Genomic DNA, 25,561 nt, shown 5'->3' with positions numbered 1-25,561 from the left:
GATCATTTCACATCACCAGTGGACTTCAGGAAAAGAGCAAGTATCAATATATAATATACTATACTGTCATAAACTTGACAATCTAAGAAAAATCTAATATTGAATGCCTTAATAACATTAAACTACTTTATACAAATTAGCAGTTTGCCATGTTATGATTTGAACATATTTTTTATGCTAAATGCAGTACCTGTGAGGGTTTCTGGACAATATTGGTCATTGTGTTGTGTTGTTAATTAATTTCCAATTATAAATATATACTGTACATACATTTGCATAAAGCAAGCATATTTTCCCACTCCCATGTTGATAAGAGTATTAAATACTTAACAAATCTCCCTTTAAGGTACATTTTGAATAGATAAAAAATGTGCGAGTAATTTGCAATAAATCGTGAATAATCATGGACAATCGTGCTTTTAATTGTGATTACATATTTCAAACGATTAACCCCTAATTTTCTTAAATTTATATTTATATTTCGCTGCACAATGTAGAGATATGTTGAGTATGTGCAAGCATATTTGCCCACTCCCATGTTAATAAGAGTATTAAATACTTGACAAATATCCCTTTAAGGTACATTTTGAACAGATAAAAAAGGTGCAATTAATTTCAGATTAAATATTTTAATCGATTGACAGCCCTCCTTCCCAGTTAACCTCATATTTTCAGACAACAAAAATAGACCTGTCCTATAATCAATATCATAAAAGCAAACCGTGGCTGCCCTCTTGTGTTGTAATGTGTACACTCTTGGAAAATATGTTGCAGCAGCCATGCGCAATAAAGCACCACAGTCATGGATGTATGGGAGTCAGTCACGTATCACAGAGGTTTTGACCTACAGTTTAATAATCTCTTATTCACATGACTGCTGACAGACTCTTGAATATATTTGGAGGATTGGATAGTCGCTCCTTGTAAAGAAGCATCCACATCTTGAAACACTTTACCTGACGTTTTGTTTTTTTTGGAAAAGGCGCACAAACAGCAGTAGCACTAAATGAATGCAGAGCTGTGGATTGTTTTATGGATGTTTTATATAATTGTATTCTCAGGTATTGTCTTATTTATTGTAGTATTTAGCAACTGTACTATTTATAGATTTTAAGGGCTGCGAGCTAGAATGAGAGAGAGACCAGGGTAAAATGCATTTCATTACATTTCACTGTACACTGTACTTTTAAATGCATATGACAAATAAAGTTGAAACATGAAACAAACAGCAGCGCGTTACGCAGATGGAGACGATGAGGAAACAGAGTCTGCAGAACCGAAACACTTTACAAACAACCAGCTCCCTTGATAATGATTTATATTCCTCTGTAATACATTGAATAGGACTCATAAACAATCGTGACCTGGCAGCTGTAATTCCTAAACACAGTTCCTGGTTTGGATACATTTTTATCCAAAATGCGTAATTACGCGCGGCTGCCTTTCCTTAATACTACCAAAACCACCTGACATACCTTCAAAATAGTGCGCAAACTTATAAATGATTAACACAAACAGGCTACTGAATACATTTCCGCCTTGAGGAAAGTTAGTGTGATCAATATGAACAGTATAAAACAGCACAAACACGCTCCTGTGGTGTCTACAGCTCAGCCTGGTTGCCTCTCATTATAAAGCACACCTGTGGCTAGTGTGAGGTAGTCTGAGCTGTGTTCTTCTGTCATTTCAATGTGACCTATGTCCGCCATACCTCTTTAAGATGACTGCACGGCTGCATCATCCTCTGGAGCGTGCGCGCACGCGGGCCCTGCGCACGCAACGCTTATCAGAAGGAACGACACACTTTCACCATCCGGTATAAAAGTCACTTTGAGCTTGAGACTGCAAACTGCGACGAAGGTAACCGGCATGTCTTTCTTTTTTTTCATAAAAATGTTATTTGCCTTGTATTATTATTATTATTATTATTATTATTATCTCTCTAATTCCTTGTAATAGCAATCACCTTGGAAATTTAACATAAGATTAGTTCCTGTTTGTATGAAATAGAAACTGGGTCATTTAAGGACAAAAAAGGCCTTTTTTTTCTTCTATTTTTATGTATATGTATGTGTGTATGTATGTATGTGTGTATTTGTATGTATATATATGTGTATGTATATATATATATATATATATGTATGTATATATATGTATATGTATGTATATATATATATGTATATATATATATGTATATATATATACATATATACATATATATACATATGTATATATATGTATATATATATATGTATATATATATATGTATATATATATACATATATAGATATATATACGTATGTATATATATGTATATATGTATATATATGTATATATGTATATATATACATGTATATATGTATATATATGTATATATATACATATATGTATATATATACATGTATATATATACATATATATACATGTATATATATACATATATACATATATGTATATATATATATGTATATATACATATATGTATATATATATTTATATATACATATATATATGTATGTGTGTATGTATGTGTGTATGTGTAAAAAATTGTATATATATGTGTATATGTGTGTGTGTATGTAGGTATATATATTTTTTTTTTTAAATGTTTTTTATTTTTTATTCTCTTCTTCTTATTATTTCATGACTTATTTGCAGATACTCTCCCTGTGTTGTATTCTCTACAATTTGAATTGTATGTATCCATGATTGAGAATCAGTTAGGTCCTTTGTGGCCAGCTGTGGCTGTCTGTGTGTATGTTGTTGTCAGGTATGATTGATTGATGTGTTGTGTCATGGGTGAGTGTTGTTCAGAAAAACATTATTATTGACAATTAATAAAAAGACATTTGACAAAAAAAAAAGGCCTGGTGAACACAGCTATTGATAAGCTATCTACCAATATTGTTATTATTATCATTTTATTATTATTAGATGCTTGTTTGACCACGTATATAATCTTGTTATACTATGGATTTGCTCTGTGAAAGGAGTGTTTGATGACATTTCTAGAGGCATCCTTAAAGCAGCAGTAGGTAGAATTGGAACAAATATGATTTAAAAAAAGTTATTTTTATAAAACAGTCACTATGTCCTGACAGTAGTAGCATGCGACAGGTAATCTGAAAAAAATCATGAGCCTCTTTGTCCTCTGGTGTTCCTAATGGCATCTGTAAGATTTCACAGACCGGAGGAAAACAACCAATCAGAGCCGAGCTGGAGCCTGCCGTCTCTGAGCAGCAGTCAATCACTCGCGAACTCCGATCAAATGGTCAAACTAAGCAGCACTGATCAAATATGAATCAATATTCTGTTACTGTATTGCCTATTTCTCCCATAAAATGTTTCCAGAAACACATCTTGTAGTGTACTGTTTAGCTGTAAAATGAGAAAGTTCGTGACCTGGCAGCCATGTTGAGATCAGTTGAGGAAATACCAAGCACCGCCCACCAGCTGGAGCAAACATTCTCATTTTACAGCTAAACAGTACACTACAAGATGTTTCGGAAAACATTTCAGGTGATAAATAAGCATTACAGTAACAGAATATTAATTAATATTTGATCATCGCTGTCTAGTTTGACCGTTTGATCGGAGTTCGTGATTGATTGACAGCTGCCTCCGTTGAATGAACAGCCAATAGGAACGCTCTCTCTCTGAAATGACCTGTGATTGACCAAAGTCTCCCGTCACGGGCTAGATTTTTTATAGCCTGAAAACAGAGCCATGAGGAGGTACAGAAGTCTAGTTATGAGATTTTTGCCCGATGATGCCAAAAACATTCTGCCTACTGGAGGATTAAGGAACCACATGCAGCATATCTGCAATCTGCCAAAAATAATCCTCTGCTGAGCCTGTAGTCGGCTCTTCAATAAGAAGTCAGCCCATGAACTGCAAAGGTTGTTTAAACACCTCGTGCTACAGCTATAGGTGCATTTATGTCGCTCGTTTGATACACAGCGGGTCTATATGTTATCAATGAGCGTTTGCTTGGTGACTAGGTGACAGAAAAAAGTTTTTTTCTTTGTTGCATGTTACAACATCCATTGATGTTTTCTTGACAGAGGTGAAGATGGCCGAGGACATTAAGACCAAACTTGAGAATTATCGCACTGCTCCCTTTGATGCCAGATTCCCCAACTCCAACCAGACCAGGAACTGCTGGTCCAACTATCTGGGTGAGACTGCATGTCAAGGTCAAAGCAGTCAACTAGTTAAAACCATGAAGACATGCTGTTACAACTATATATTATTAAAATATAATAATACAAATGTATTATTATACCTTTGATTAATGGTGTACTAAATTTTTACTTTAAGTCAGGTAAAACATGACCTCCTCTAAACCTATTACAGTTAATGCCTGTAGATGTGTTGACCTCTGACCTCTGGGCTGGAGGTAATACAGATTTCTTGAGTGGCACTGACATGACCTTTCCTCTTCAGACCTGCATCGAGGGATTTGTTTGACATTCATTGTTCTCTATTATTAGACTATCACCGCTGCCAGAAAGTCCTGGACGCTAAAGGAGTGGACATCACCCCCTGTGACTGGTACAAGAGAGTGTACAAGTCACTCTGCCCCATGTCCTGGGTAAATAGATTTGTTTATCACATCAACTTTTTTAAAGAGACTGTCCAAAAAAGACACAGGCAAGTTGAATTTAAACGGCGGAATATACAGTACAGTATATACAGTGTGCTAGTCTGCTCTTATGTGGGCTGAGTTTGTTTAGCAGGGGTCAAACAACTTTATCGTTCCTCACATTCCTGAGAGTCTGCTCAATCCTGAGAAGCAAAACAAAACGACGAGTTTCAGTCCAAAATAGGAGATTTCCCCCTCAGAGAAATAAAAAAGCAGGAAGGTCCTATTTTTGAGTTACCTCTTTGAGCCAAATCCTAAAAATGAGGTCTTCCACATTTTTGGAAATATTGACAGTTGAACATCAGATATCATTTTTCCCAAATTGACAATTTAAATTCTTCACACACACTATATAGGGCATCACTTGTAGTATGAGTTCCTGTGGTCCTGTGGGGTCTTGAAAGGTAAATCAATGCTGAATCACATTGAGAAGAAAACTGCTGATGCATTTCTCTCAATGGGCTGAAACCGTCATGCATTGTTGTAGTTGTAGGTCACACCCCAATCATCTGATGGAAGACCACTGACACGCACTGATAATGAAAACAAAAATTATGGTTGACTCATTTTCCCATTTATGTCCCAAAATAACTTCCCTTCTGTCCCTTTAGATCCAGAAATGGGATGACCAGAGAGAACAGGGGATCTTCCCAGGAAAGATCTAAGACTGCCATTCCCAAAGCTGTCAGTCTGCAAAGATGTAATCTTCTCAGCTAAATGTTTGTATAAGTGGTGTGAGGCCACGCGGCTCCGTCACCACCTTTCTACTACTGATGCCCTGTACTGTAACTGAATGGTCATTCCTTACAAACAGCATAAAAATGTACAGCAGATTCTGCATTAAAGTGTCTCAGAATATATTTATGGAGCTTAGTTGTCCTGTTTTGTCCTGACATACTAAAATATCTCTCATACTGTTTTAGCGTACTTATAGCATGTTAGTATGGAATTTCGGATGCAACCTGGCTCTAGAGAGAGCCTTTCATGTTTTTACGTTACCTGAAGGCCACCGTAGTTCTCCGACATGCTTGTGAAACTGCGGTAACGTGAGCCGCAGAGTGCAAAACCATGGTACTGCAAGTCGCCGTCTGGACTTCTGTTGCTCCTAAAGTAGTGTTATTATGGTAAGGATGGCCTCTGATCAAGGCAAACGGTGTTACCGCGTTTTTTTACTTGGCAGCTCACAATACCGCAGACTTGGAAAGAGAGGAGTGAGCGGTGCTTAGGTACTTAGTTGGTTGCAATCTGCAACCACACCACTAGTTGCTGCCAAATCCTACACACTGTCCCTTTATTTCAGAAGAGTGTGGGGTCAAGTCAGGACACGATACATTTTAGAAAACTGATGGAACACATATATATATATATATATATATATATTTTTATATTTTATTCATTTCAAATAAACCTACATCAAATATACATATTTAATCAAGATTAGAAAAATAATTAAATATTGTCAAAAATGTCACACATACAATAATAGCCACCGCCCGACGGAGCAGGACCGAGATACAGAATAATGACCATTGTTGCTGTAGAGCAAATTAAATACATAATTTCATATACATGTACTCCCATCATGAGTAAGGAGTATGAAATGGTTTATATCGAGGCTCGATGAAGCAGTAAAAACTCCTCCAAACAAAAGTATCTAACAGTTTAAGATGATAACAGCTAATTTCCCACCATGCAACAAGTTAGTACGGTAAATATTGAATGAATGAATAGTACAACACCGACTACTAAGTATTATAGTGAAGGTAGAAGCAGATAAATCCCTTTTTTAAAGATCATTTGTCTCAATTTGAGGTAAGGTTATAGTATTTGCATATTAGAAGTTGCCTGTTACTGAATCTACTCAAAATCTAAATGTAGATTATTTTTTCTATTTCCAACCAAATTACTAAAACAGCTGTATTGGCTCATGAAGTGTTTGCCTCCATAAAATCTACCTTATATAGCAACTTCGATAAAAGGTCACTTGGATTGCAAACAAGTTTTTCTTTTCTACCTGATGCTAACCGCAGAAAATACACTGACCGAATTTTGCGAGGCCAAATACGTATCGAAGATTCAAGTGTGGAGTCTGAAGCTTCGAGCTGAAATGTACAAAAATTGTACTTTCAACTACAAAGTGTAACCACTTTAGCCTTCGATATAAATCTTTTTCAAAAAGGTGAAAAGCTCTCTGGAAGCACTTCCCCAAGTAAAACCATTAGGCTTTGAAATATGTTAGATATAAATCACGACTAGATATAAATCAGTGTCTGCATAGCGTTACGATTGGTTGGTGTACTGGCGGGAGTGTTAAGTCAGATCTCGTACCCATTAGGGCAAAGAGCTGGTCGTCTAGACTCATCAGTGGATACAATTCATTAATAACTGTAGCGTTGGCCACATCCTGATGTGAGAGTGTATTCATGTGGCCTTGAAGCTTTTTTCTTTTCTTTTTTTTTTATAAGTATTTACACGCCACAAGCAGCATTTAAATATGCAGCACAGAAAGTCACAAGTAGCAGCCACAGATATAGTGTTGAGTACTAGGCACAATAATAGGGCTGATAAAAAAATGCAGCCTCACAGGTTTATCCTGGCACCGTGGGAGGGACACCTGGGGCAACCGTACAGTACGTGTTCAGGATAACTTGTGTCTGGGTGGGGAGGAGGGAGTGATCCAACCATAAAGTGGAATCCTGTGTGTGTGCGTGTGTGTGTTTGTTTGTGTGTGTGTGTGTGTGTGTGTGTGTGTGCAAAACCCATTGTTATCTGTGCAAGCTGTGTTCTCTTCAGTGTGTTACAAACCACGACTGCTTTTTCAAAAGTCACCCACCAAAAAGTGGGCTTTAAAAAAAGTCAGCCATAGTTCCTCTCTTTTTAGTTCTGCTCTCTTTGTTTGAGAATCCACATCTGTCTGTTAGTACCTCCTCTTTCCATGTTTCCCTCCATCAGTCATGCAGGTATTAGGCCGAAGAGCTGCGTGGAGGCAGAACAAATATGTTAATTCAACTGTCATTTTACTGATTTCAAACTGGTGTGATAAAAACAGCACTTCACAAGTCCAGTTGTTTTCCCCCCCGACTCACCTGGATCTGCCGTCTGCTTCTTCTTCTTCTTGTTGTGATGGACTATCTGATTCTCATTGGTCATCTTCACATCCTGGTCCTCCACGTAATTACTGCAACACAGCGAGAAAAAATGAAGACACGCGTAAGCAAATTTTGTTGCGCCTGTTGGAAAAACTGGAACAACACACCAAATGGAGGGCTGACTGATAACAAAGCTTGAAGCCCAGCAGGTCCAGGCCTTGAGACCAAAGATGGATCTAGAGAGGTAACGAAGGAGAGAGAGGAGGTGGGGAGGGTGGGTGGGGGGGACTGGGGGCATCACAAGTCAAGCGCGTGGTAAAGGAGGAGGGTGTGTGGGATGGCTGGGGGACAATTGAGGGCACTGGAGGAATCTTCATTACAGGGATTGACCACAGGGAGGTGCTGACACGGGGCTTTCACGGGCTCTGTTACTCACTGTGGGTGGTGTCTGCTGCCACGGGGGCTGGAGTGGAGAAGAGCACATCTTGGTTGAATCTAACCTTTGTCAATCCATTAGTTTGTTTGCTCTAGACTTTGAATTGTATATCAAATGGCCTTGAATTAATTCACAGTAATAAGTCATCTGTTTAAGATCATTTGGCGTTTTACATCAAATGTGCAAACTGCTGGACGAAGCCTGATTTTAGGTATACAATTTAGAACAATACTGAAAAGCAACATGAATGTGGCAGTTTGGAAAAGGTGCCAGGCTGGACCAGCGATCTGGATTTTTCTGTAAAAGGCGTTGTACAACCAATCAGCCATGAAACCATGTTAGTTAATCATACATCTACATGCTAAAAATCCAGGGTACCTGATGACGGTGTTCCTCTCACGGTGTGCGATGTAGGCGTTGTCTGTGAACAGGATGGTGTGGTAGGGCACCACTGGATCACAGGTGGGCAGAATGCCTCGTGCCACATGGCTTACGCTGTCCAAGATGCCGTTATACACCAGGAGGTCGTCCACCAGCAGCTGTGCACGAAGAAAGACGTACAGATTGCTGCTTGAGGTCCAAATGTAAAAAAAAAACAACAAAAGAAGTGATTCTGAGAGGCTTACCCCAAACTCCTTTACTCCCCTATGTGGTGTCTTTGAGTAGTTCCACAGTTTGATCATGGACACCGTCACCGGCTGATCGAAGATCACGTACACGCGGTTCACCTGTGTGGAAACAATAAAATATATACTGGAAAACTCTCCTCTGGAGTGTGCTAATTCACTGAATGCATTCTCTCTCTCACTGTCTAATCCTCACCAGTCCAGGGAGCACCGGGGCTAACCACATGTATCTTCCATCGTGGGTGCTGTTGACTCCATCTATTAATTTATCTGGAGTCCTCACATCACCGCTCACATTGTCCAGTACGTTCACGCTGTCTGGAAAAGCAGCGATGTCTGGTGGACATTATGTTGAGGAACAGACACACAATTACACCCCATTAATGCTCCTTCAACAGCTATTACTAAATAACCGCCCAAAGCACAGATATAACTAATAACAATAATGATGACTCGGTGTCATTTAGAGTGTGCCAGTCAGCCAGTCTGCACAATACAAGAGCCTGGATCTGGCTTACTTAAATGGAGTGCAGCCCTCGTTAACGATATTTCTCACACCTGTGCGTTTCCTTCAATAACGCATTAAAACGGCTGCGGTCGAAAAGTCAAAAAATGACGTCCTAATGTCCACTTTTCCTTGACCTCGATGGAAAACGTCATGAGGTCAAGGAAAGATGAGAAGGAGAATTCAGAAGGACTTAGGAAAAAGACAACCGCGGTGTTAAGAGAATCTGACTGCACTTCATTAGGCTCCTTAATTATGACGTTATTGACGCAGGTTCCTACTCCTTTTCGGACATGTAATATTTATTTATGTTGATTATTTGTTTATTGACAGTTTGCTTATTTGTTATTTTTGTTTCGTTTTACCTGTTGGAAATAAATAAATAATTAAAAATAAAGTGAAACGAAATGGTTGTCACTGTCCACTCATATTTATCAACATGAATCCCAATTAGTATATGACTGTATGAAAATAATATGCAAGATAAGCATATTGTTTGTTTTTGCGTCGCTTTGAATGTTTGAATTGTAGGACTGCATTATCTCCTTTCCTTTGGTAAAGGATGGTCCGGTGTATCCTATGCTAAAGGAGATAAGAAAGGAAGCACTGATGCACCTTTCCTTAGTATTTGGAGAATTCGAACAGCTCTTATCATCGACTGCCACTGAGATACTTCTGGGTCATTTCACTCAGTTAGGAACCTTCCTAAGCAAAACAGACTAATTGACAACGGGTCAAAACAGGTCTGATTGAATGTAAGGTTCCAGCATAAATAAATTAATATCATTTTACTATGACTTTTAAAAAAAAATTGGGCGCTTACATGACATGGAAAGAAATTATTGATAAATTAGCCTATTTCTGAATTTCTACAAAACCATTAATTAGTTACATTGCAACCTCTGGTTTTAGTATCTCTGACATCAGAACACACAATAATCTGATGGTATCAAGGTCGGTTTTAATATTCACACCCCGCGCAAAGGTTGAAAGATTATATAGATATCTTCTAGATGGTGATGCGAGCTCAGGTTTGTGAAGATGGATGCATGAAGGTGGATGTAAAGTCATAAAAAAAAAGGATACTGTTGTCACTGAGACTGATCTTCTCGTGGTTCTGGTCATAAAATTCAAGGCCGTTGAGGCCGATGTAGTACGGGTCTCCCCAGGTTGTTAACAGCTGCAGCTGAAAGATGACTGATGGGTGAAGGTCAAGGAATATACTACATGAAACACAGAACATGGCAGCATATAGAGTATCAAAGTATCAACCACATCTGTTACAGAGCAAACAATTAATCAGTGAATTAAAAACAGTAATCAGCGGATTAATCGATAATGAAAAATGTGTTGCTGCCCTAATGCAACTCAAGAGTCTAAAGCATGTCAGGATACATCCACAAGGCATGATGGGAGCTTCATAGTCCATGCTGGCCTGTTCTGGTTTCTTAGAGCTTCCTCTGGATTAGAGACGACAACATTATAAATTAGGAAATGCCGTTTTCAAACGTTCTCATGAAATAGCCGTACATGCAAATCAAACTCATGGCTCCTACTTGTGGTAGTCCTCCACACTCTTGTTGTCGGTGGGCGTCTGGAGGAAGTCGACGAAGAGGATCTCCTGAGCAAAGTCAAAGTGACAGTTGCCTGGTCCTTTCCTGATCAGGAATCCGTCCGTTGGGGAGATGGCAACATCATCCATGAACACATGGATCACCTTCACCTGAAACAAAGATGTGGACATTTTTGAATGTATGTTAAAGTCTCCTGCATAGAACCTTTCTTATCATATTTAGTTGTTTCAGTTTATTGTGTACACAGTATAACATTGTTTGATATATACAGTTCACTACGAAAACTTGCATTGGTCTTTTGTAACAACTGCTTCTTCATAGCAAATACTGTTTGAGAGCCTGACAGAAAAGTGTCTCACCCCTCTGTAAGAGTCCTCAGGGGACTTGTTGTAGTTCCAGATACGGAGTCCAGCGACGGTCTGGGTCTTGTTGAACGTCATGTTCAGGGTGTGCGGCTCTCCATAGGAGAAAGGGATCAGCCACATGTGCTGGTCATCAGTGGTAATGTTGTGGCCATCTATAAGCCTGGGTAATGAAAACAAACAGACACTGAAGACTGCACCAGATATAGTAATGATCTGATCTAAGTGTGGATGCTAGATTTTTCTTGAGAGCAGGGTAGGGGAGGTAAGCGTGTACGAGCGTGAAATATGATGTCGAAGAAAGTAAAGTGAGGAAACAGGTAAGAATGAGAAAGACCATTCTCAGAAATTAAAGTTATTCTACTAGTATTGCACGGTATACCGATACTAGACAGGTTTACAATATGCTGCCATTAAAAACGATAAGTGAAACTGTAGTGATAACCAGAAGGATGGAGTCAATAAGTGAAGCTGAGAAGAAGACTAAAGCAGGTCATGAATCTCTCGCCGACTGCACAGCACCGCTCTGAGCTGGTTCCTGTATCAGCAGAACTCCCATTAAAAAAACAAGGAAAATAACCAATTACCGATCTAATTACTGATCAAATGTACCGATAAAATTAGATTCACCATCTTTCCTGAATTTGTCCAAGCATTTCCTGTAATTCGGCAAACACATAATCACATAAACACATAATTAAAGTATTATTTTACCGTGTGTCTCTGTAACGTGAATAGACGGAGAGGAAAAGCAGTCCGGCTGGAGTGACTTTTCTCTCTCTTCTCACTCCTTTGACACAACACAGTGCTTTCTACAGTTACTGTGATGTCTTCCTGATTTCAGCAGCTTTTCTCTCATCAACTTTTCACAGAACTTCGTCTGAATTTATTATCCTTTTGTGGGTTTTTATTCGGGAAGCGTCTCCCGTGCTGCAGTAACACTCTCCGCCTTAACTGTTATGAATGTTACTAATGCGCTGGTGGGGGCGCTGTTTTACAAAAACAGCCTTATTAAACACTTTAATAAGTAATGTCAGAATCAGGAATACTTCATTGATCCCTGGGGGGAAATTACAGTTGTTCCATTTTAGAATAGAAATGTTTATATATGTGTATATGTTTGCATTATCTAATATAAATGCAAACATAAAATTAACTATCTACTACTAAAAAAATGAAGTTCCATGTTCTGTCATCTATTATTCCATTACTTTTCCTGATGTTTTAGATTTTTGTCGTGCTACCATTTCTGTATTGGTATCGAGATATTTGGGCAGGGTATCGTATCGAAGTCATAATTTTGGTATCGTGACAACACTATATTCGATTACATCTACTGTAAATGAAAAAAGTGTCAAATGTCAGTGTATTCAACATTCTCAGCATAAAATGTCAGCCGTACTTATCCGGCGTGCGAAAGTCGTCTTCATAATCAGGCAGGTCGTTGAGGTCTCTGGGTGAGGCAGCCATCATGCTGAGGTCTAAAGGTAAACTCTCTCCATCCTTCCCCACCACCTCCAATCCTGTCAGGCCCATGTAGTGGGAGTCCCCCCAAGTCAACACCAGCTCTAGTCTAAGGCCTGGGGGTGGAGGAGAGAGACCGTTGTTGCAAGTATCCAAACAACAAACAGAAAACTGATCATGTGACGTTGACAGGATGCTGATTATCTACTCACACTTTCCGGTGTACATCCCAGGAATATGCTCCATGTTCTCCTCAGTCTGGCTCACGGTGGGGTTGAGGTGGAGTTTCAACTACGACGACATGTGAACACATTAAAACCATAATTGTGTAAAGGCCTTAACGCACCTGGAGCGTTTTTTTCTTTTCTTGTGCGATTAATTCATACGTCAATATCTATTTTTTGAACTGTTGTTTTTGTGAATACTTTCACATGGAATGCGAATATCATGAGGCGAAAAAGCAATGTCAATTTTTTTTGGAGCCAAGTCGATCATCTGAGGCATCAACCAATCACGCTGTATGGAAAGGTTTGAGTTGCGCCTATATTTCTGAGGATTATAATACTACAATTTGTAGTCCGAACCAAGATAGTAAACTTTATCACTCCTTTCAACCTTGACAAAGGCAGCGCTTACCAGATCCATTCCTTCTGCTCTTATCTTTCACAATAAAAGAGACATATAATATTCGCAGGTGAGTATTTCGCATTTTTGTGTGTAAAGGCTTTTACACTGTCCTGTTGACGGTGTGATGGCTAAGTTACTCTTGATGCCTGTGATACTGTACTTCCTCAAAGTAGAACGCTTCCTACACAACAAATTCTTATTTTATTTTGCTGAACAGATTGTTTGAATTTTTTGGGTCTTTGTTTAGTTATTACTGTCACAGTTGAGAATGAGGTGCCTACATTTACAAATGTTTCACTCCGACATTTAACACAAATGAAGTTGATAAAAAAACACTTCTATGAAAACCGGTACCCACTGCTGATGAGGCCTGTACTTACTTTGAGGTCTTCCTCTCGGAAGCCGGCCTGTGTGAAGGGTCTTTCCTCTCCCTCTCCATCAGCGGTGCGTGGTCTCTGCAGCTCCTCCTCGGCAACGAGGCCCTCGGGTCCCTCACCTTCGCTGAGGAAGGTTTCATCGTAATGAGACATAGCCTCCAGGATCTCATCATCGGTGGTGAACAGGATAGTGTCACCAAATTGGTCCAATTCTGAAGTGACAGCAGAGTGAGAAAAAAGGAAAATCGAAAGTAACACACAAAGGAGCATTACAACGTTGTGAGGCTGTTGTGTTCAGGTACCTCCAGACAGAGTCCCAGAGGCTTTGGCGATCTCGCCCCTGAAGATGCACCTTCCATCCAGCAGCATCTCCACCTCCTTCACCCCTCGGAAGGAGTGAATGCGTGACTTGTTGTAGTTCCACACACGGATCATGGCTACATGGCAGGGCGCTCCGAAGTCCAGGAAGATGGTGTGACTACGACCAGGGGTGAACGGCGCGAGCCAAAGGTGCATGTCATCCTGGGTACGATTGACGCCATCGATCAAGTTAGTGACTACGCGTGGATCTTTGCCGTACACAGGGAGAATGTTGATGTCTGGAGGGTCGGCTTGGATTTGAGCAGGTCGTAGGGGCTCTCCACTGGAACTGAACACCTCGAGGCCGTTGAGGCCCACGTAGTGGCGATCGCCCCAGGTGGACAGGATGTCGATGACCAGCCGTTGGCCCTGCGGCAGCACGGGGATCTCAAACTCGTCCTCCCGCTCCATGGAAGGATCGTCATCAGGGCCTTCGCACTGTGGGCCCTGAGCGGTGAAGGAGGAATGGGGGCTCCTGGGTGCTGTGGAGGGGTTGACCGGGACTGTGGGTGGACCACGGCCCTGGCGCTGGAGGAACTCATCAAAGATGTCACCTTCGAAGCCCATGTTGGAGATTCGTCCACGCTGGCATTGGTTGAACTTAGTGAGAGAGTCCCAGGACTCCATGAGGGTGTTATCCTGTTGGCTGTGCAGCTGGGCCAGAGAAGTGCACTGCCTCCTGCTAGCGCTCACCAACGACATCGGCTCCTCTGGAGAATACACAAAAATTACATATTAATTACTAACAAGCCACAGGAAATAAGATGATGCTTTTATGACCACCTTTAGATTTATCATCAAACATGTCATGCACTAAACATCTGATCTCTAAATTTAATAAATGAGCCCATTTCAAATCTATTTAACAGTTCCCCTGTTTTATAATGTGTTTACAGGCAAGAGAAAGATATAACTGGGATGTACACTGGAAAGTGTGAGTACTTGCGTAAGCCTACAAATGGTCCTTAATTCAATTTGTTTATTTATTTGTAGTCTGGAAGATTGTGGGATTATAATGGAAGAGAAAGTCAGCTTTGTAACGCGACGATCTGCCCCTTTCCATAATCTTATTTAAATTCAGAAAGATATTTGTACGACAGACGACAGTTTTCTTCAAATTCTAATGAGGACATTTTTGATCAGTTAGAGAATTACTAGATAACAAAAGTAAAATCTGCAGCAGGAAGAATGACAATCATTACACAGCACAAAGGCCAGAACAATTCGTATGGCTGCTCAATGACTAAACTATATGAGTAGTAGCCCTTTCATTTTTCAACCATTCCAATGACAGGCATCATAGTGCTGCACCCTCACTCTTGTGATGACTGTCTCAAAACAAACAAATGAACATCTACAAATGACTACTAGGGAGCAACACTTCAAATAGGGAGCCAGTGATGAGATGTATGACGCCAAATGAACAAGATAGTACCCCTACATTGCAAAGCCTTTAGCTAATGTTTATTTGGGTGAAGAATCCCGACATAATGTTTGATTAGTCTTCTGATTCCATGTTTGGAAGTTACTAATAGAGTTTAATAATGCATGTGTTATCATTTCAAGAGATTATAACATTGGATGCAGAGGTGTGATAGCTTGTGAGTAGCCTGATTGGTTAATAAAAGGTTAAATACAGCACAAAATTGATGAAATAATCACATATAAAGGTGTCCCTTTGTGTTTAAGAATGATAACTTTAAACACTGCTACCTGTGTTTGACAGTGCAGTAGCTCTGAGGTGCTGCTCCTCTGTCTGCCTGGATGCAGTGTTTCGAAATGAGCTCCTGCGTCCGCTGATGGGCCTGTCAGACTTTTGCTCCGCGAGCTCCTCCAGCAGGTCCCTGCTCAGGTCCAAAGAGTCGGCCTTCCACTGACCCCCGTTCGCTGTCCTCTCCACCCCCCTACACACTCGGCCCGGGTTACACGGCAGCTCCGGGAGAATTGAGGAGGATGAGGCTGACGGAGATTTGGGCTCTGCAGAGTGCTGAGGCACCAGCCATCGGGGCCTCTCCCTGCTGGCCTCGCAGCCCTCCGGAGCTCCTCTGTTCAGGGGCTGCAGCCACTGGGGGGCCACCCGCGAGGAAGACGGCTGGGTGGTGACCGTCTGCTCCATGGGTGCAGGCTGCTCCACCTGCTGCCTGAGAGAGAGGGGCTCCTCCGAGGCAGACAGGTCAAAAGAGTTTCTTTCTGTGGAGGAGTGACGAGCGATAGATGAAACCCCCACTGGTGAAGGAGTGATGGGTGGTAGCAGTGTATGTGGTTTCTCCTGCATGTCTATCATAGCCTGGCCTGCGTCTGATGGCTGCGGATTCCAAAAGTGGTGGTGGTGCTGGGTGCTGCTGCCCTCCCCGTCCGTCCTGTCCTCATGGCGCTGGGGGCTGGCCCCCCCTAGATTGTGTCCTGAAGACACAGGGCTGGAAAACACGGAGTCTGGAACCTGGAAGTCCTGGAGGTCCACTGTGGTGCAGCAGCCCTTATCCAGCTCACCTTCAAACACCAATGTGCTGTTGAGGTACAGCTTTACCTGCCGTGCACCAATGTCAAGATCCTGAAAAAGAAAAAGAACTTAAATGTACCTGAATATACAGGTTAAACACACCATTTGACTTTTGGCACCCAGTTGTGCTACAAAAGGCCCAATTATTTAAAGGTGCAGTGTGTAGAATTGGGGGCATCTAGCGGGGACGTTGCAGATTGCAACCAACTGAAACTTCCATTATTCCATTTCTGCCAATAGATCCCCCTAAATGCTACACACTGTTTCTTTAAGATTTTGACATCTGACATCTAAATACATTTTACATATCTAAGTAAAGATATTAAAAGCAAATGAATCAAAAGGAAAGGATTTGGGGTTAAATTGTATTACAGGAAAATATTTAGCATTTCATATTATGTCATATTTTGAGTACTTAATGATTGTAATTCAAGCAAAGCAACACAAAAGCATGAAATCCCCAAAAGTAAAGCACTTGGGGAAATTTCATACATTCACAATTGATTCATTTACCGATGAATGCAGAGTATGAGCTCTCCGAGCACAAAGTAATTAGCGCTCTCACAGATACAAAGTCATGGCTGCCATGAAGAAATGGCTAAAGCCCAACCCAAATCTGCTCAATCCTCTAGACAGTAAACTACTATAAACCCAGGTTAACCGCCAACAGCTCCTTACCTTCCAGCTTCAAGACATCAAGTAACTCTAGGTAGCTGCAGTAACATTGAAATAGATACGATGGGGTGTTTGTACCCCTCTATGAACAGCAGTGAGGTTGAGAGGCAGAAGCCCACGTTTCCCCTAACACTAATCCTCTGGGGCTAATCTCTCACTGTTCCACATTTGGACAGTCTGACTGGCAGCTCAGCCAGCCAATGCTAAAAGAGAACCACTCCCCTGATGGAACCACGCCAATACAGATGCCCGTATTATAGTGACAACACACGAGTATGTTGGATTTATGCGCTCTAGGTCTACAGACAGCGAAATGATTAATCTCTGAACTGGAGACAGGGATAAATAAATAAAAAAAGATGTGTGGAACAGATTGCACTTGGGTTGAACAAATGTTATCTAACAAACAAAAAGCACGTACATTGAGGCTTCTGTTGTAGTTCCAGATTTTGATGCAAGATAATCCGAAGTTTGGGGAGCGCTCCGTGTTCCTGATGATGAAGTAGAGCTGGATGGGGCCGTGGAACGGACACGTCCACATGTGACGCTCTTTGGTGGTCTGTCAACCCAAGAAGGAAATAGACAAAAAAAAAAATCAGCAAATACTTGGTCCATGTAAATAGTGAGATTCATTCACAAATGTCTGTTACACAACAGACAGGTGTAAAATGATAACTGTATCCCATTCAGGTGTTCAAGCTTCAGAGTGCTGTTGTTGTGCAAGATCATTTGCAGAGGCTCACCTCCACCTTTCCGTTGACAAGTGCCCCCAGATTCCCGGGGTGGTCAACGTTCCTGATGTCTAGGTTGTGAGGAGACACAAACAGCTTCTTGTTTCTGAGACAGAAGAACTGCAACTCAGTCAACCCAACCTGTGAAGCGCTCCCCCAGTTTGACAGGATCTCCATGGTAACATACAATGCCGGGGTGACCTCTGCCGAGGACAGCCTTTGCTGCAATAAAAACACAAAAACATTCACAGGTGCCTCTGTGCACTTATGTCTCTATCACATCCGGCGGTATTGGGATTATTCATTCTGATCTGCGAGACAGTGTTACTGACTCACCGGCTGCTTGCTGTAGTCTGTTTTGACACTCTGGGGGATGTTATAGCTGGGTCCTGCTTCAAGGTTCTCCAAGGCTTTCAGCAGTTTCTGTTGTTGCCTGAACAGAAGACGGATGACATCCTCAGCTCCGTTGCTATGTCTATAGTGCCTGACCTTCATATTGATGGTGAGCGATAACTGAGCAACTGTGGTGCTGATAAATAATTCTTCAAGGTCAGAGGGTGTACACACCAAACAATTCTGTTTGGATTAGTTTTTATTGGGGCTGTAAATCGATTAAAATATTTAATCACGATTAATTGCATGATGGTGCATGATTAATCGCAAATTACTCGCACATTTTTTATATGTTCAAAATGTACCTTAAAGGGAGATTTGTCAAGTATTTAATACTCTTAACATCGGATAGGACAAATATTATTACTTTATGCAAATGTATGTATATATTTATCATTGGAAATCAATTAACAACACAAAACAATGACAAATATTGTCCAGAAACCCTCACAGGTACTGCATTTAGCATAAACAATATGCTCAAATCATAACATGGCAAACTGAAGCCCAACAGGCAACAACAGCTGTCAGTGTGTCAGTGTGCTGACTTGACTATGACTTGCTCCAAACTGCATGTGATTATCATAAAGTGGGCATGTCTGTAAAGGGGAGATTCGTGGGTACCCATAGAACCTTTTTTCATTCACATATCTTGAGGTCAGAGGTCAAGGGACCCCTTTAAAAATGGCCATGCTAGATTTTCCTCACAAAACTTTGGTGTGAGTTTGGAGCATTATTTAACCTCCATTAATAACAAGCTAGTATGACATGGTTGGTACCAATGGATTCCTTAGGGTTTCTAGTTTCACATGATACCAGTATATTCAAACTGAGTCTGCTACAACCGTAAAATTCGCAAGTTGCGTTAAAGAAATTAGTGGCGTTAAAACAAATTTGCGTTAACGTGTTATTATTGCGTTAACTTTGACAGCCCTTGTTTTTATAAAACACCATTACGTTTGTTCTGACACTAAAGGACGTACCAAAACTACCGGGTGTCCTTTTATCCTTCAGAAGTCAGAATCTATATATACAGTATCTGTGTGTCTAGGTGCCATATGCTGCGAGCATACCCGGGGCCCATAAGCGTGATTCTCTGCATGGCCACAGTGACACTGTTCTCATCTTTGTCGTGGCTGTTGTGGTGCGCTAAGCCATTCATCATCTGGTGTCCCCTGCCCTGGATAAAGAGGAAGCAGAATAAAAGAGTCAGAGATACATAAGCTTTGGGGGCAGAGTTTACATGTAAGCAAAACCCATAACACTATCAGTGTATTAAAATGTGGGACAGTGTGGGGCAGGCGGACCGTGTTGCGGCTAAAGAGCTCAGGACTCTGCAGGGGGTCGTTTTCTCTCTGAATGGCCTGGCGCACCCTGCATGCCATCTCCTCCGAGTCTCGCTCCTCAACAGAAGCCTTCCTGGCTGCTGACAGGGGCCTCTCCACCCGACTCCTTGGCCCTAAAGCAAGAAGCACACATCTTTTAAACAACAATCACGCACCATGCCATCTACAGAAACATTTTTAAAAGGGCCTGTATACAGAGTTTTATCCCACAATGGGAAATCTGCCATACTATACTTAAAATGTAAAAGCTTATTAATCATGAATGGATTTAGAAAAAGAATGTTAAAACACTTACTCTGACCATCCCAGCTCTCTTTGGAAGGTGGCCCATCTAATGTTTTGCTTTTCACCAACATAGGCTTAGTGGGTATAAAGGCGTCAGTGTTTTCTTTCCTTTTTGCAGACAGAGAGCGTTCAATCTTACGACCTGAAATAATGGAGGGAATATTTTCATACTGAGAATATATCGTGAGTTTTTAGGCATAAAAGGGCCATGCGCTGGCTAACACAACTTGAAGTGTGCACAGGCAGCTAATATACTTGCCTATTCTCCATGTGTACAGATCAGTGCTGATGAAGCAGATAAGGATGAGATGGAACCACTCTGGGCAATTAAGACTCACCCTAAAAAAATCAATAGCAGATTTACATATGAAAGTGGATCCTGAAGCCTACCTTTAGTTGAGGGTCCAAAGTCCAGGACGATGAGGTTCGCCGAGTCGAAACGGCTATGGGCGCCGCTGGGCCGAGGGTTGGAGGAGGACTTGGAGGACGAGAGGGGCAGCCCCAGTTCGTCCAGACTCTCGTTGCTCTCCTCCCTCTCGATCTGCTCCTCGACCCACTCCTCGTCCGACTCCTCCCCCGCCGAGCCGCGGCTGCTCCGCCGCATGCTAACCTCCAGGCTCCGGCGCAGAGCCTAGTTTACAAAAGGTCAGCGTTTATGCATGCATCCATGCACACAGTCATCAGTGTGAGAAGGCACACACATGCATGCTGACAGTTTAAGCGTTCCCTTGATTTGTGACTGAAAGAAACGTCATAAATTAACACCCAGGAGCATGAAACAACATTTAAATGATTCACTTCATCTCATGCCACCTTGGCAAGATGGAACAAAACAAGTGTGCATATTTCTTTCTTCAGCTCACCTTCACTTCCTCGAGGTTGAGAAGCACTTTCTCATTGTGTTCCTGATTTGCTTGGCCTCCTTGGCTCTCGTGCCTGGAGCTGAAGGAGCGCGACACCTTGCAGGCGTCCCTTGGGGAGCGAGGCGACCGCGAGCTGGAGCTCTGCGTGAAACAAGGTGATTGGATAAAGGGGAAATGGCAGAGATGGAGAGATGCTAAGTAGTACAGACAGCTGCATCTGACACATAGCCCCTCCCCTAAAAAAAAAACACCCACACACACACACAGGCTTAGCAGGCATTGTTATGTCTTCACTCTACCTCCATGTCTACACTTTCATAGGGCTCAAAATCCTCGGAGTAGCGCTTTTCTGGCCAGATCGTCAAAAATGTTCCTTCTTCTGTTCGAATTCTGACAGAATCCTGCATACATAACAAAAGAGGAAATATTTAATAAGTGTACTTTCATAGGAAAATATTTTTTGATGCACCACAATCAAGGATAATTAAAAAGCCTCTACCTTGACCCATTGTTTCCTCTGGACCTTTCCTGGGGCGGTGTGGCTCCTCTTCCCGCGGGTCTGCTCCAGATTACCGCCGTCTTCAGTTAACTGGTGGGCGCTTCGACAGACATCTGCCGATGAGTAACAGCACAGAAAGGAACATGAGCAGCTTGCAGCCGACTATTGCCTCAGAGGAGAAGGAACACGCAGTCACATACGCAGATGGTCCACACAGCGCATTAGAGGAAGAACGAAAAACTGGCTGCCAGCTACAACTGTCACTATCATTTATTCACTGGGACTGGGCACGGGATCATACCATGAAAACTACAAGCTGAGGAGTGGTGGCTATTAACTCGTGCTCCATATGGTCTGGAGATGACAGAAGCAACAAAAATATGAGCAATATGAGTATGAGGTGGCGCCTTCCATTTCAGTTGTAAAAATGACTCAAGAACAGTATTTCCCCCTGCACGAGAGAGGTAAAAAAATAATGAGGTCTTATATAAGACTTTGTTACTTTTAGTGTCTGTAGGTTTATTTTGGTCCAGCAGCAGGACGCAGTACCTGCTGTGCGTGCAGACCTCCGAGCAGGTGTGGAGGTGACAGACTTGTGGTTGGAGCACTTGTGCTGCTTCTTATTGGCTTCAGCATTGGCTCCGTTAAGATAAATGGAGAAACCTTGCTCAAGCTGCTCCAACTCAATCTCCCTGGGTTCTTTGACTTTAAGGCGCTTTAGGATCCTGAGGAGCAAAGAAAACTGGTGACTACCTCTACAATTAAGAGTAAAAATCTGGCAAACAGTGTATCACATGTTTGAGAAGATCAAGATCCAGGACTCGCAGGAGAACTTCACACATTTTCAGGCTATTCTTTTGACCTCCACTCTCCCACATTTCACACACTAATTTATCTCAAAGCAAGGAACCAATCAGTGCGCCTATTAGGCAGCACTGAGAGTCATGGAGGAGTTGTGTATGTGAAACCTAATCGGTCTCTCCCCAGCAGCCTGTGCTCACACTTCACCTGTTTTTGTGCTGGAGGGCGATTAAATATTCATCCAGAGTGTCGTCCACAGCGGAGGCTTGCTTCTCTCCTTGGCACGTCTTGCTCTCCTTAAAGAACACCAGTATGAGTACACACACACACACGATGCAGGATCAGAAAAGCCTACATCAGCTATTTGAGGAAAGCAGACTCACAATACACCTAATTGTTGCACAAGTACTCACAATCACGGACAACAATCACTTTAATTTGTGCATCACAAAATGTAAGCAAACATCCTGCTCCTCCAGTCTTCTTGAGTAAATAAAGCAGAAATGCAGCACATGCAAAGTATCAAGATGATAACGGTACATGGCAGGTAGACAAAACACATTTATGTAACTTGCAATGTGGTAGTGCCAAATGTGCCTGTTCAACCACAATGGTATGATACAAGGATGTGAAAAAAAATGTGAAAAATTGGGAATATTTTCTTGCAGTAATAAGAACTGATCATCACTTTAAAACCGTTGCAAACCTTAACATTGTTGGGAGTCCATGTGCATCCATCTGTGCAAAAGGCACTGCTGAAAAATATGCACACACTGAAACCACTGACTCAGCATGGGCCAAGATCCCTGTGGAGTAGCTCCAACACTGCCATGTCAAATTCATGCTCTACTTAAAAAAAGGAGGTGCTACACTGTTGTCATTAGGTGTGAGCACAACAATTACAGCGTGACTGGAACAAGAGCTATTACAGCCTGCAATAATGTGTCCTTGCATAATATATAAAGCGTAGCCCTTTCAAAGAAACTAGAATTGACAATATGTGTCACGTGTGAACCGTCACATCACAAATGTCCTTTAACTTGAGAGTGATGAACTCCCAAAGTGAGTGTCCAACAGCAATCTAGTCCTCACAATATGATTTTGTTTTATTTCTCAATCATCCTCATTAAAACATCAGCTGTCTGCCTGCTTCAGTCTTAAAAAATGTTGGCCGTGACCCTCGGACAGTGGTAAATTAGACAGATACATGTGTCTTGGAAGGAGCATCAGTTGTCTACATAACACCATAGTCACCTACAGCTCATGCCATTCAATTTTTTTTATAAACCATCATGCAATGCGAGCAAAGAAATCACAAAGCCCTTACTTAATTTCTACAAGTCAACTATGGCTACAGCATCTGTCAATGTCAGGAGCAGGAAGAGAAGCAAAGAAAATTGAAGGAAGAATAGAGAGCACTTGTTAGTGACAGAGACAACTGCTGTAAAACATGACAAGCTTCTTGATATTGTCTCATGTTGATTAAAATAAGATAAGATAAGGTAAGATAAGATATTCCTTTATTAGTCACGCAGTGGGGAAATTTGCAGTGTACAGCAGCAAAGGGGATAGTGCAAAAAAAAAGATGGATCAGCTAACACAGTAAAAAAAAAAAAAAAAAAGAGCTAAACAAAGTGTAATAAAATATTAAACATTTAAATAGGAGGAAGTATAAAAAAAATAGGAGAAGTATATACAGTATTGACAATAAACAGACTATTAGCAAAATTGCACAAGTGGAAAATGACATTGCACAGTGAGAATGAATGAATGAATGAATGAAATTCCACCTGAAAATATCAGGTTATTGTCAGTTTCTTGGTGTGTAAGTGGTCTACTGGGAGCACTGGGAGTCTGACAGCTGCAGGAAAGAAATGACAAGATGATGTGAAACTGACAAGAGCAGATTATTGCTTACCTCGTTATCCATTGTGTGTTGGCTGCAGATGATCACATAACCCTATCCCATATTGTGGATGGAGAGGAGCCGATGATTCTCCATAAATATCACTGAAATCTGTGGTTGTGTTTGATTACCACTGCAGAGGGAGGGAACACAGATGAAGCACCCCAAGGTTACCAATGACATGAAACCTAAATTACCTTGAATGCAGTTAACATATCGCCCCACCAGTTGGACGATTCAGCCCAACAAATAACATATTACATATCTGCTATTTACCAAGCCAAAACCTTACCCATCTTCATTAAATCTCATTGACGTTACGCAAGCCTGCCCATTTGTGCAGATGTGTGCCAACTATATCGATTTTATATGACATTAACCAGCTCAAACACGCTACACATTTCTGTCTGTGTTGACATTACACGGCTCACTAGTTAACGCTCAACTGTTAGGTTAGCTAGTGGCTAGTTAGCATTAGTTAGCACTGATGCTAACAACAAACTGAGAGGCTAACTAGCTAGTTAGCGTTAGCATGTTTCTAGTCAACATTAATTGACACAAAAACAGCTCTTTTCCTCTCATTTTTTTCATGCATATTTTTACTCTGGTTCTTATAGATATTAGAAAACTACTTACTGTCCCTGTAAAACAGTACTTTGTTAGCAATTAGCTTTGGTATTAACGGTGTTTTTCCTCATGTGCCCCAGTGAGAAGAAGTGTTGCATGGTAACCAGGGTAGCTGTCAGCCAATGAGGAGAGAGCAGCGTCATCAGAGCGAGACCACGCCCACCAGCCTGTCAACCTCTCTCTCTCTCTTTGTGTGTGTGTGTGTGTGTGTGTGTGTGTGTGTGTGTGTGTGTGTCTGTGCCTGCTGCTAAGGCATCCAGACAAGCCTCCACAAAACCCTGCTGTGCTACAAAAACCACACACATCTGCAGCACTGAAGACAACTGGTATGCAACTTGTCATTCAGCATTGCATAAGATTACCAAGAAATAGACTAGTGATGGGAATTCCGGCTCTTTTTAGTGAGCCAGATCATTTGGCTCAGCTCACCAAGAAGAGCCGGCTCTTTCGGCTCCCTAACGGCTCTTCGTTTTACCACATCTGGCTTTTATAATTCAGACAAATTTAGCGCTGTTTTGACCTATGATTAGTATGTGTGCACATATATCACTTAAATTATTCAATTTAATTATACTAAACCCTATAATTTCCAGAATACCATAATTTTACATGCTGCTTCGTTTCCGACTGTCACTCATCTTGTCTGCTATTCGCGCACCGCACTCCTCTCTCTCTTTCTCTCCTCCTCTCCCTCCTGCTTGGTACCTGTAGACCGTCAGCACGCCGCGCACCCCCGCCCCTCCTTGCTTGATGGTATGATCCTTGTCTGTCATCACCTGATTGGTCACACGGACATCATTAACACAACATTCAGTCATAGTCAGTGCATGGAGTGCCCTTGGCGCGGAGAAGATCATCATATCATTCTGC

At 41.6% G+C, this 25,561-nt stretch overlaps 2 protein-coding genes across 5 annotated transcripts; one reads left to right on the top strand and one right to left on the bottom strand.

Moving 5' to 3' along the window:
• Positions 1-1,687: 1,687 nt before the first annotated feature.
• Positions 1,688-5,513, top strand: LOC119479059 (cytochrome c oxidase subunit 6B1). 2 transcript variants are annotated; one of them, XM_037754244.1, is made up of 4 exons: positions 1,688-1,860; positions 4,065-4,178; positions 4,494-4,594; positions 5,257-5,513. In XM_037754244.1, exons 2-4 carry the CDS (start codon positions 4,073-4,075, stop codon positions 5,308-5,310), a joined length of 261 nt encoding a protein of 86 aa, XP_037610172.1. In that variant the 5' UTR covers positions 1,688-1,860; positions 4,065-4,072; the 3' UTR covers positions 5,311-5,513. The 2 variants fall into 2 exon arrangements, with proteins under 2 accessions (XP_037610172.1, XP_037610173.1); XM_037754245.1 differs by having other exon boundaries at positions 1,701-1,860; positions 4,041-4,178.
• Positions 5,514-6,020: 507 nt separating this feature from the next.
• On the bottom strand, positions 6,021-24,828 carry LOC119479525 (katanin-interacting protein). 3 transcript variants are annotated; one of them, XM_037755259.1, is made up of 29 exons: positions 24,701-24,828; positions 24,077-24,197; positions 22,366-22,454; positions 21,907-22,082; positions 21,358-21,470; positions 21,158-21,259; positions 20,859-20,999; positions 20,386-20,626; positions 20,006-20,137; positions 19,672-19,823; positions 19,438-19,544; positions 18,308-18,404; positions 17,984-18,193; positions 17,662-17,799; positions 15,779-16,616; positions 14,008-14,775; positions 13,709-13,917; positions 12,914-12,992; positions 12,640-12,817; positions 11,235-11,400; positions 10,858-11,024; positions 10,697-10,761; positions 10,388-10,498; positions 8,993-9,132; positions 8,797-8,898; positions 8,549-8,709; positions 8,171-8,197; positions 7,732-7,823; positions 6,021-7,621 (listed from the first exon to the last, which is right to left on the bottom strand). In XM_037755259.1, exons 2-29 carry the CDS (start codon positions 24,086-24,088, stop codon positions 7,563-7,565), a joined length of 4,872 nt encoding a protein of 1,623 aa, XP_037611187.1. In that variant the 5' UTR covers positions 24,089-24,197; positions 24,701-24,828; the 3' UTR covers positions 6,021-7,562. The 3 variants fall into 3 exon arrangements, with proteins under 3 accessions (XP_037611187.1, XP_037611188.1, XP_037611189.1); XM_037755260.1 differs by lacking the exon at positions 24,701-24,828 and adding an exon at positions 24,357-24,545; XM_037755261.1 differs by lacking the exon at positions 8,171-8,197.
• Between the last annotated feature and the right edge of the window lie 733 nt (positions 24,829-25,561).

This window comes from Sebastes umbrosus, chromosome 20 (genome assembly GCF_015220745.1).
Source record: "Sebastes umbrosus isolate fSebUmb1 chromosome 20, fSebUmb1.pri, whole genome shotgun sequence".
NCBI classification, from domain to species: Eukaryota; Metazoa; Chordata; class Actinopteri; order Perciformes; family Sebastidae; genus Sebastes; species Sebastes umbrosus.
Note: the sequence above shows the minus strand (reverse complement) of the source record. Positions and strands in the feature narration are given on the sequence as shown.